The following is a 12,632-nucleotide window of genomic DNA, read 5'->3' on the forward strand; positions in this document are numbered from 1 at the left end:
CTCTAACTTGGATTTGTTAAAATCCCTCACTGATTTAAAGAGGATAATTTTCTCCTTGGAAATTGCTGAGTATGGGGCAGATGAAAATCTGACTCTGTGAGGAGCAGCACTGTTCTTCTCTCTGCAGGTGTACGATGGGTCCACAGTTCATGCTCGTCTTGTTGCAACATACTGTGGTGCAGACCCTGCCTCTTTTGCATCCTCTGGCAGTTCAATGACAATCCAGTTCCAGTCAGATTCCACTGTGACTGGAAAAGGCTTTCTTTTGGAGTGGTATGCAGTGGATGCTTCTGCTGTTACACAGACCATTGCTAGAGGTGGGTTTTCAGTGAGTTCCACAGCTACAAGTGGTACAGCCAGTGATACACTCAGCTTTACTTAAAGAATTCCAAACAAACTTCCCCTCTAGAGAAAGCCCAAGTTATTAATGAGGGAAAGATTTCAGTGATATTTTAATAAAGTATTTTACTGTCTTTTAAAAACAACTTCTAGAAACTCTTAGATATTCTAATTTATAGTGTTCTAAAAATGAGCATGTTGCCAGAGGATCATTTTTCTTTACACAGGTATTTAATTAAATCTAAACATTTGTTATGCTCTCATTGAAAATTATCCCTCTTGAAAAACCATTCTAAATCATTGGCCACTGTGGTATGAAACAAGCACAATAACTTCTCTTAAACTGTGGTGGATGCTCTTAGGTATTTTATTAGATATTCCTCAAGATAAAATAGATCACCACATTGTTGCAGCAGCTGACACAGGAACATCCTTAAGGATGAGGATTTTCAAGTTTTATACTTCCAAGCCAAACTCAAGTTGAAAAATTCCTGCATTACTGTAGCTACACACATCATCACTGTGCCCTTATTGTGCTTTATTATAGGACTGTCATCTTACATTACATAAGGGGTGTATTCAGTTTAAAAAGAGGATGCATTCTTTTTTTGTCTTCTTGTCCATGACAGGTGCATGTGGAGGGTCTGTAACAACTGAAGAAACACCTTCATTCCTCTTCTCACCAAGCTGGCCACTGAATTACAGAAATTTTGAGGACTGTATGTGGCTTATCAGAGCTCCTGGATCCACTGTGGAATTCAATATCCTGGCACTAGACATAGAATCTCACAGCTCATGCAACTATGACAAACTTATTATCAAAGATGGTGAGAAGCCAATCTTGCCCTACCCTGACCAAGGTGCAGTAGAGACCCAAGGTCCAAATACCTCAAATTCTCATCTCCACTGAGCTTAATCAATCTCGATAGCAACAGGAACATGCCCTAAAACAGTAGTCTTCCTCTACTTTGAGACATTCTGCTAGTTAAAATTAGCAAAGTCTAGCAAAATATTTAGTGATCTACAAAAGTATTTCTAAATCTGTAAGGGGTTAAAGGTCTTGAAAAGCACCTTCCTGAAAGTGTAAGCCACAGCAACAGGCAGGCAGATGTGGACTGATTCAGTTCTCACACTAATGTGTTCTTTTCATCCCAGGAGACAATAGCCTTTCCCCAGTACTGGCTACTGTGTGTGGACGAGAACCTCCTGGGCCAATAAGATCAACCGGAGATGCAATGTTCATCCACTTCGTGTCAGATGCAAGTGTCACTGGAGCTGGCTTTAATGCCTCTTATCACAAAAGTAAGACTCATTTCTCTTCTCCCCCAGAAAAATGTCTGCCTTGCTGCTAGCAATGGGGTAAGAGAGTCTGGCATTGTTAAGAGCTGTCTACAATTTAATTAATTACGCACGCATCTAATTATTCACCTCTCATGAATATGTGTTAATAAATTTCTGACTCTACAAAGGTAAAATTTGCTCTTTTTCCAGCAATATAATGCAACAAAGCATGATTCAACCTGACCAGTCACTTCTCAGAAGGAAAAAAAGCATTTGCCTAAGTTTATAACAGCTCAGCTGAAGGATGAAAGAATGCTTAGCTAAGAGAATGAAATAAATGACTCAAAGCAGAAAGAGACAAATGCAGGAATCTGTATAAATTCTATCAGGAATGTCAGCAATTTCCAGCAACAGTCCTCCCACATGAACTCAGGAATGATGACAGATTCCTGAATGGGCTGAGGCACCAAGGAAGTGTTAGGGCAACAGTGACAACTGGGGAAAGTTTTCTGACTGGCAGCTGGAGTAGATGGCAGTGTTTTGGTCCATGGCTAGAAGCAATGTCCTCAGAGAGGGTTATGATAAACTCATGCTGTGGGAGGTCCTGGACATCACTGCCTGCTGATTCATCTGCTAAGTCTGAGAACAGTCTCACAGTCAGGATTTTGGTGTGTCATCTTGAAATCTATAAGCTTGCAATCATTCATCATGTGCATTGCTATATGCCCCTCAGCTCTTCATACACTCATTCCAAAATTTATTTTAACCCATCACATCTCTTAGGAGACAGTGTTTTTCTCAAAATCAGTAGATGAATAGTTGATGCTTTTGTGTTTTTCTCTTTGCTTCAACTTTTATCATTTTTTTCAGGTTGTGGAGGCTATTTGGACACAAGCAGAGGTGTGATAACGTCCCCCAACTACCCTCAAAACTATTCTCCTAACCTAAATTGTTCCTGGCATGTAGTGGTAGCCACTGGATCTATCATTGCTGTTCATTTTGAGCAGCCTTTCCAGATTCAGAGCGAGGACACTTCCTGCACCCATGGAGATTACATAGAGGTGAGGTTATTGGCTGGGTCACCAAATCCTCAAAGCTATTAAAGCTACTGAATCTTAAAGATTTACGTGTCAGTAGAGCAGCTCAAAATGTCATGGGGTACAACCACCAAAAGAGAAATACCAAAGATATTTCTCTCTATCTCACTCTCTCTCTTTTTTTAATATGCATTAATTAATCGCTAGTTTATTAATTTCCCCTGTGGCTGGAAGCATTAAGATGATGTGCGCACAAAGTTTACATTCCATGGCTGTTTGCTTGAGTAACATTAGCAATTTCTGTTTTAGCTGAAGAATGGGTTAGATAATGGTGCCCCACCTTTGGTGTCAGCAAGAGGGAATGGACGTTTTTGTGGAAGCAGCCCCATCTCCGCCATGTACACCACAGACAATCAGCTCTTTGTCCACTTCATTTCTGACAGTAGCAATGAGGGTCAAGGATTCAAACTGAAATATGAGGCTAAGAGTCTAGGTAAGTCTAGGTAACAAATTTAAATTCTGCAGTTTATATATATGTAACTTGGATTTTGTCCTCATAAAGGATATTTTTGTTCCAAGTCCCAACCCTGGTAAAATCAGATGTCTGCAAAAATGTCCTGTACTGCATGACTTCTGATCTGACACTCAGATTTCTCCTTTTTAAAGAGTATCAGGCTCAGGTCACAGAACCTGAAAATATTAAAAGATAGATTAAAAAAAAAAGGGAGACCCTTTAGTAAGGAAGTAGCATCTACAGTTAGGAAGAGATGTTAAAAATTCATACAGGAAAGGAAAGTCTCCTGGAACCAAGAACTTTATTTTGAACATTTAGTACCCCATGCAAGCACTACATGAAGTCAGGAGCTTTTCAGGGTAGAGTTTCTAGAAAGGTGGCAACATTTCTCATAAGTTTTACTCCCAGCTGAGAAAATAACATTAATTGCCAAAGCTAACTTCTTTGAAAGAATGAACAAAATAGAGACCAGGTCCCAGGAGGAAATCACAAACTTGGCATTTGCAGTTATCCCACTGTGTTCATAACAGATGCCCGTTGGTGCACCTGGAGACCTGTTAAACAGAATATCTAAACAACTAAGGCATCTGTCAATCAGCTCAAATCTTTAAGCGCTTGATTTCTGCCTATTTTCCCTGCTGCCCCAAAGAATTAGCAGTACTTCAGAGAATTCATGAGAGAGAATAGGTGACGCTGTACAATAGCATTTCTACCACTTCAATTCATGGAATTTGAGTAAAGCCCCAGGTTAAACCAGTATTGCTAGAACATAGAGGGAGTTTAGGACAGAAAGGTTCTGGTCAAAATAAAGATATTTTTGTCAGGTGAAGGACCTGAACAAACCTTCATGGTTGCTCTGACTGGCGTTCCTCACACATTCATTATTATCTCAGACATTTCAGTTCTTGGAAAGTAGAAGTTGGGAATGATTCACAGAAATATTGATGGGTCTGACTTGTGGGCTTCCTAGCTCTTGGGAATTGGCATAGGAACAAGGCAAGAAATATGTTTTTTGCTTGTTTTATAAGCAATCCAAGGAAGAAGTAATAGCCGTTCAGTGCAGGAACCTGAACATTTGGAAATGAGAATGACTAGGTAAATAGAAGCACGGGAGTATAGGATTCCACTGCATTAAAATGCTTTTCCACAGCAAGCAATAAAATGCATTTGTTTTTTGATGTGACTATATGACATCAAAAGGAAACTCTGTTGGAATATAGTGATAAGTCATTTTTTTGATGCCTCACCCATTTCCTTTTCATGTTGTTTTTTACTGGTGATCTTTTCATTCCCAGCCTGTGGAGGGAACATTTATATCAGTGATTTTAACCCCAGTGGATATACATCTTCCCCCAACTACCCGAGCAATTACCCTCCGCATGCTGACTGTGTCTGGACCATAACTGCTCCCAATGGACATGCAGTAGAGCTGCAGTTTGAAGATCAGTTTTACATTGAACCTTCTCCAAAGTATACATCCACATTGTTTTGCCTGTTTTTCTTCAGAAACTCCATTCTGATTTTTCTTTCTCTGTTACTTTCTCTAATTCCTCCCAGAGAACAAACACTTCTATATTTAAAATCAAATGGTGTTAAGAAATTTTTGAGAGATCACTGAAGCTATCAGGTCATTGGCTTACATTCCTAGGATGTTGCAATGCATAAAAGAAACTAATATGACAAAAAAAGTGAAAACATCCATGATAGAAAGGTGCTTTCTGTAAAATCTGTGCCCCATAGTCCTTTCATATTCAGCTTTTCAGTAATTTGGACTCTCGGGTGCTTTTAAAGCCAATGGATTCCCACCATGACACTTTGCCTCCCTCCTCCATTGCCTGGCAGCTGGTTTGCAATGGATCTACACATTTTGCACCCCCTGCCTGGACCATAAAACAAGATTATTTTCCAGCTGATGTAGCTTCATTGGTAGGGGCTGTAAGGCAAAGGTGAGCCTGTGAAACCATATCCAGGAAAAATAATGAAGGATGGAGAATCCCAAAGGTGTCTTTTCTTGTATCCAGGACACTGCACCATTCTGAAGGCAAAGCTTGTACTTGGGTCTTTGTATGCCCACCTAATTAGACCCCAGAACTGAATTTTTATTCCCTTAATCTGTCTTCTTGTTGTCCCTTAATTCAACTTCTCTCAGTGAGACTAATAGGGAATATCTGCTGAATCTGAATCCTGCCAATAAAATGTCTTTAAGATGATCACAACTGCTTTGCCAGTGCTGTTCATATCCCTACCCAGAATTTGCTCCTGTCACATCTGATCTGATCATAGACTGAGTTTTAGATGAATCTTTCTCAATGTTTCTAGCACTTCTTTTGATTCAATTATTACATAACTGCAATAAATTGTGATCTTGTTGATTCTGTCCTGCTCACACTGCATGGAAACGAATCTAATTCACTACAGCTTCATGCCTTTGTGCACATACTGGAATGATTTTGGACCACTACTGCCATACACTGAAAAGAAAATTGTCTCCTCTTCCAGCTGCACTTCCAGTTACCTCGAGCTGCTCAGCGGAGCTGACTCCAGTGCCCCCCTCATTGCCAAGCTCTGTGGAGGTTTGAGGCCAGGCTCACAGAGATCCTCAGGAGCTGTCATGTACCTGAGGTTCAGGTCTGACAACAGTGCCACACACGTGGGATTCAATGCTAAATACTCCATTGGTAATGCTTGCATTTATTTATGATTTTAAAGAAGATTTTGGTTTCAAGTGTTTGACTTTGTAATAGGGCTTAAATCAGACCTGTGGGATGGGCTGACAGGAACATGCCTCTTTCAGTTACTGTCAGAGCTAAGGCTTCAGAATATCAGCATGTTCTGCACCTGGCAAGAGCTGAAAATTAGGGGAATGTTAATAGGAAAGAGCTCATAGACCAGCAGTACCAGAAACAGCTACTGGATAACTGCTTGCCAAAGCCAGTTGTCAAAGGAGCAGTAGGAAAAAGGTCAGTGTGGATAAAGTCATGTAACATGGTTTGACTTTCAGCCTGCAAGCCTAGTGTCACTTTCATGAGCAGGGTTTTGAAGGGGAATGTGAAGATCAGCTGAGAATTGGCAGTAGAAGAACAAATTAGGAGCTTCTCTATGTAAATGTAAATAGATCTATAATAAAGCTGCTAGATATACAGGGGCAGCATAATAATGGACTGGAAAAGGAATGAGCTGCAAGAACCATTGTTTGCCATCTGGGAAAGAAATACTTTAGTTACTTGTTCTCAAGTGCAAAAACAGGGTTAGAAAGCACTAAAAAAATTTAAATTCAAGAAAAAATAGTCCTTGATCAAATTCAGAATTATGATACTTTTTTCAGTTTGATAATGTTAATAATCTTCAAAGAATAACACCCATTATGTTTGTATCATATATATAGGAAAGCTTAGGACTGTTAATTTCTCAAAGGCAAAGTAGTGAACTATATTGTTTTATACAGAATTTTGCTCATTGCATTAGATCTGAAACACTAAAGCCAAAATAGAGTGCTATCATATTTCTGTATGTGAAAACTGAAGAAGCTTGCATATATACATATATTTATTAGTATATGAAGGCATAATTTACATTTAACTGTAACAGATTTCCAGTATCTTAGCTGAATGCCAGTCATCCTGAAACAAAGCACTAATGGCTCACAGAACTGACAGTATGAACACAGCTGTTACTGCCATGGAAAGATTGTAACTAACAAACTCAGAATCCACTAAAAAAAAAAAAGGCAATAAATTCCACCTGGGAATATTGTTTCATAGAATATCCTGATTTGGTAAGGAAGCACAAGGAAGGATAATCAATGACCACCCCCAGAATCCCACCACGTGCCTGTAAGCACATGTTTGCTGTATGCCTTACTACTACAAACTTATGTTTGCAGGTACTGCAAAGAAATGAATGTTCAGAGACAATTAAAAATTAATAGCTGTTTTATACATTGTGCAGTGCCTACTCACTAAGGCTTCACAAGGAGTGAATGGGAAGGGATGAAAGGAAAAAGGAATCTGAACTACAACTGTTGATTCAAACCAGAAGTCAACTTTTGTCTGTCATAAAAAATTGAGATCCACACTTAGCAAGTTTCATTTATTTTTAATTTACCTGTTACATGTTTGCAAGGTTTTCTGGTAAATATGGACATATACATTAGATTGAAAACTGTGAGTTTATTCAAGTTATAATAGATATGAAAGAGAGGAAGGGATGTTTGCAATGGCAGTGTGTGTGGGTATGGGGAGGGGTGTGAAAAAAATAAAACATAACAGCAACCAGGACTGATTGAATTAGATTGAGAACATGGACGATTTTTAATTGGAAGATACCACAGTTAGAGAACAAGCCAGTTGTACCTTACCTGTAAGTCTTATTTAGGACAAAGATCATCTCTGTGACATTCTTTAGTTAACCAGATAATATTCTTCCTTTTGCAGCTCCCTGTGGTGGGACAGTGGTAGGACAGACTGGTATCATTGAAAGCACTGGGTATCCTGATCTTCATTATCAAGACAACCTGCTGTGTGAATGGTTTCTGCAGGGTCCCTGGGGTCACTATCTCACCATCAGACTAGAAGGCCTAGATATTCAAAGCTCTGCTGACTGCGCAAATGACTTTGTGGAGATCCGAGAATACAACGCTTCTGGTCTGAGAATTATTTCAATGTTTGTCTTCCCCTCCCTAGTACTACTGGGAAACCTCACCTGAAGTTCCTGAAAGCATTTCCCTTTGGGTATAAAGTGAGCCTTTTCAATGTGCAGTATTTGCTTGTGTCTGCCTTTCTTACTGATGCAAAGTAAGGCAAACAAAACCCTTCTATTTGGCAGCAATAACTCAATTCCACTAGTTTACTCCTGCCTGTCCAGTTAAATTGGCAAATGACCCTTCAATATAAATATAAATAATATATTGATATAAATTTCTCTTTCTCTATGTGATTTTTGCAGGAAATTTGTTGGGCAGGTACTGTGGTAACACTCTCCCTGATGCTGTGGACACGTCTGACAGTTTTGCTTATGTCAAGTTTGTCACTGATGGATCAGTCAATGCCCGGGGATTCAGACTGCGCTTTGATTCCAGCACTGAAGGTTGGATTTGTAGGGTTCAAATATACTCTCAGGGAGCAACCTATACCACAGACCAAAGTCAGAAATGTCTCAGGTTTGCCACAATTAGAGGCTTGTATCATACAGCATCAAAGCCCGTGGGTCACCCAGGCTTCTGAAGCTTGGGATGAGCCCTTTGGAGAAGGAAATATTAACAATTAGACTAAAAGGGGTTGCTGTGGTCAGTTAATACTCAGCTGCTTTTATGACTGAATGATAAAGACTGGCAGGAACTTGACTGTTTAGACAAACATGGGGTAGGGGGATCAAATCAGCCTCTCAGGATCTCTTTTTCTCACAAAATTGATTTTTTTTGCTACAATTCTATAAACAATGCTTTGCTCTGAGAAGTGTACCAATATTTGGGTATTTCAGGATGTGGTGGGGATCTTACTGCACCTGTTGGAACGTTTACTTCACCCAACTACCCCAACCTATACCCACATAACCGAGTGTGTGAATGGAGGATCACAGTGGAAGAAGGCCGACGTGTGACCCTAACCTTTAATGACATGAAAACTGAAGAGCACTGGAGCTGCTCATCAGATTATGTGGCTGTGAGTATTGGGTGTAGAGCCAGAAACTGCTCTTCCTAATCCCTTTGTGGAGAATTAAGGGGTGTAATAAAGCTGAAAATTCACTTACAGGTCTATGTATGGTTTTTAGACAAATTGTAATTTAATCTGAGGAAAGCAGATAAATGAGAGAAAGTTATCACTGTGGAGCATCTAAACTCATCTCCTTGTTTTGGGGTATGGAAATTTTGAAATTGTGGCCCAGGCAGAGTAGAAGGCTTCAAGGAATCACTGGAGTTGTCTTTTTATCAATTATGAAAAAATTTCTTGGGTTTTTGAAAGCTTTCAATGTCTCTTTTCTGGGCAAACAAAATCCATCAGTCAGTTCCAGGTTTTATTGACTTAGGAAGTGTCTACTGCTGTTGTTACTTTTTGCTGTCCATTGAAAAAACAAAGTAGAAAAAGACAGAGATTACAGCAAATGGCTGCTCTGAACTAAAGATAGAGAAACCCCAGGAAACTTTACTTATATACCACTTTCCATCTTGAAAAAAAAGGTAGATATTGGTTACTTTATCATGTTTATTTTTGATTTTTGGTTATTTAGTGAAAAAAAATCAAGCCTGGCACACAGACCTGGACCTGGTCAGATGTAAAAATGCCTCAAAAATATGATTCCTCTATGAAATTGCAGAAATGTGAGGTAGAGTTTAGCTTCCCACTTCCTCAAATAAGCAGTGCAAACACAGGAATTAATTGTAGGATGATCAGAAGCCAATCCAAGTACAAGCATGGGGGTCTGAAGTAGCTATATATCCCTTGAGGTTTGTAGATGATGTTTCCCTTGTTTTTCTTCACAGATGCTTTAGACAAACCTTTGGCAGCTGGCTTTTTATCAGATAATGATCTCTTAAAGGAAAATTTTCCCTGCTGGCTTTTATGCCTTGAATACTCTAATATATTCCAACTCTCAGTGGGAAATATCATTTCTGCCTTGCTTGCACTGTAGAGTAGAAAGAAGGAAATTAATTCCTAGGCTAAAGGGTGCATGAAGGAAACAGGGCAAAATATCCCTGGATCATCAAAAAGTGAAATGTTTGAAATAATCAGAAATGCACACCAGCACTCAGTATGTTGGAGAAGATTTTGATAAAGCTGTTGTTGGCTTTAACAAGAATACAGATTATGATTTGAAATGAAATTAATATGATCAGTAGCTGCCATTATTAATTGACCAAATATATAAATATTGAGCTAAACCACAGTATTCATCTCAATAAAAAATTCAATTTCTGTTTGAAAAGGGAGAGAGAGAGAGAGAGAGAGGGAGAGAATGTGCTTGTATTTCACCAAAATAAGCAAGTTATTTTGATGTTTTCTTCAGTGCCTCATCCACTCAAGGCAATTAAAGTTTCTTCCAAGGTTTGGGTAAATTTTAGAACTAGCCCCTTGTGATGGACATCAGTGAATTTTGTTTTAAAGGGTGTAAACACTCTTAAATGATACAGAAGATGCTCATAAGACTGAATATTGGTGTCATAAGAGTTTATTTTCACTCCACAGGTTTACAATGGCCTTGGGCAAAACTCTCCCCAGCTGGCCAAGCTGTGTGGGGAGGTAAATCCAGGCACTGAGGTGAAATCCACTGGAAACACAATGAAAGTCATTTTGGTGACAGATATGTCCCGTGCAGCCAGAGGCTTCAGTGCCTCATATACCTCTAGTGAAGATGCAGGTAGTGTATGTTTTTTACTTAAGTGATGATTTCTGTTAAGTCATTTCATAGCTCGAGTACTGGCACATGGAAAACAAAATTACCTAAACAGATAAAAATCTCTAATACCTTTTTTCTCTTTCATCTCTGGATGGGAATAGATATTTATCTTTAATTAGCTGAAAAAACTTTAAAAAAATGGCGAATGTCTGTGAGCAATGGACTTCATGTGGCTTTGTATGGATCACAGTCCCTGCTGTCCCTACTGTCCCTACTGATCTATTTTTTTGTACGGAGTCTTGAGTAAGAGATGGTCTGAAGTGGCCTTATTCCATGAAAAGTTTCAAAAAGCATAGTGCTATAGACAAATTGAATAATTCAAGTGCTTCCTTATTACTCAGGGGGGTAATTAATTTACTGTAGCTTGTGAAAGAGTGCATCTAACCTACTTTTGCAAGCTCAGCCTCCAGAGAGGAGGCAGCTGGCACAGCCTTACTACTACAGCCTTGAGTCTTTTGAACTTATTTTCCAGCTCCCACCCCAAGCATCCTACTGTGGCATTGAGGGTATCTTCCATGAATTTTTTCCTCTTGAGCTGAGAATTGGGTAATGAGTAGGGCTGAGCAATACTGAACTGAAGCTGTAGTGAGATTTTATCAAAAGATTAAATTATGCCTGTTATATTGATAGTGCTGCTGAAATATCTTATTTGATCCTGTAAATAATTGTTCTTTGCTTTACATGTGTGTTTTTAAAGACTTGCCAATAAATTCCAGGGAAACAGAGAAGAATTCTCTTGTACAGAGCAATAAGTTATAAAAAAGTTAGAAGATGGAAAAGGTTTTGATCTGATCAGCATGTGCTTTCTGATGTGAGCATACCTGAATGAAGAGGGGCAAGATTTCTCATCATACAAGAATTATTACTCCTTTTAAATAAGCCATATTTTGTTTCTGCAGTTTGTGGTGGAATCCTGATGGCGCATACAGGTGGGGATTTCTCTTCTCCTGGTTATGATGGCATTGGAAATTACACAAGTAACCTGAACTGTGAATGGATCATTGAAAATCCCTCTCACTATAATTCATCCATTTATATATCTTTTGAGGATTTCCACTTGGAACATCACCAGATCTGCCAGTATGACCACCTAGAGCTACGAATAGGTTTGTATGTTCAGCAGGGGAATGGATGAAGCCTATCAAGGTTCTGGTTGTACAACTCTGTTTGTGCCAAATCTCATTCATATATATTTGCAGGGAGTGGCTGTTTTAGAATCTGTACATTTGAGAGTGTTTAAGTCCTGCTTTCCATGTTGCATCCATGAAAAGAAGTGGGATTTCACTACCAGAGGAATGGATGCATGTTTTCTTTCAGGGGAGAAAATGGAAAACTAGATAGACATCTTGGGAACATAACTAGTTTTGCTGTTTGCAACACTCACCAGACTCTCTTTACATGGGACAATATGAATTTCACTTCATTTGCCTTGAGAGATGGCATTTGTAGTCATCAAAATAATTTATTTGGTCCGCTCCCCATTCTCTCCCTGGTCCTGAAATATCTCCAGGGACAGCAGGAATGGAGTAAAGAATGTTTGAATTATTCATAGCCTCTGGACTGCACACCCACTTCACATCAATTTTTATGTTCTATAAGATGACTCTTCAAAAATAAATACTTATTTCTAGTGAGAATATGTTGCAAAACACAGACTAAAGCATTTTAAATGAAAAAAAAATCACAGGATTAATGCACCAGTGATATCCCTGCATATTTGAGCATCTTTATCCACAAGAGCAAGCAACTGGAAATGTCACATGAAAGTCACTCAGCTAATGCCAAATGTAGTATGAAAGCTGCAGCTGTCTTCATGGAAAGGCTGTACCTGTGAGTCCCAGAGACAGCAGGTTTTAATTTACCAGGAAGTGCTTTCTGAAACATGTGAAAAGACCGAGAGCAGGGATCTGTCCATCCTTATTTGCATTCATTTGAGCAAGAGCTTTTGGTTGTATAGCATTGGTTTGTCCTGTGTAGAGCCAGACCCTGCATAGCTCTGTAGCCTAGCAGTTCTCATTTATGTATGCGCTGGAGCTGGGAGATAATAGAAAAAAACTCAGAGAAGAAAC

General features: G+C 39.2%; 1 protein-coding gene across 1 annotated transcript in view; it reads left to right on the plus strand.

Annotated features, from left to right (window-relative positions):
• The window catches only part of CUBN (cubilin), a 142,328-nt gene that overhangs the window by 90,488 nt on the left and 39,208 nt on the right, over window positions 1-12,632 (plus strand). Inside the window, exons 39-50 of the mRNA XM_030971133.1 lie at window positions 128-317; window positions 969-1,166; window positions 1,495-1,641; window positions 2,491-2,681; window positions 2,967-3,150; window positions 4,467-4,641; window positions 5,671-5,849; window positions 7,605-7,814; window positions 8,116-8,256; window positions 8,650-8,831; window positions 10,353-10,524; window positions 11,463-11,669. Of these exons, the coding sequence (XP_030826993.1) occupies window positions 128-317; window positions 969-1,166; window positions 1,495-1,641; window positions 2,491-2,681; window positions 2,967-3,150; window positions 4,467-4,641; window positions 5,671-5,849; window positions 7,605-7,814; window positions 8,116-8,256; window positions 8,650-8,831; window positions 10,353-10,524; window positions 11,463-11,669 (2,176 nt within the window). The remainder of the gene's footprint in view (window positions 1-127; window positions 318-968; window positions 1,167-1,494; window positions 1,642-2,490; window positions 2,682-2,966; window positions 3,151-4,466; window positions 4,642-5,670; window positions 5,850-7,604; window positions 7,815-8,115; window positions 8,257-8,649; window positions 8,832-10,352; window positions 10,525-11,462; window positions 11,670-12,632) is intronic.

The sequence above is a fragment of the Camarhynchus parvulus genome, chromosome 2 (genome assembly GCF_901933205.1).
Source record: "Camarhynchus parvulus chromosome 2, STF_HiC, whole genome shotgun sequence".
NCBI classification, from domain to species: Eukaryota; Metazoa; Chordata; class Aves; order Passeriformes; family Thraupidae; genus Camarhynchus; species Camarhynchus parvulus.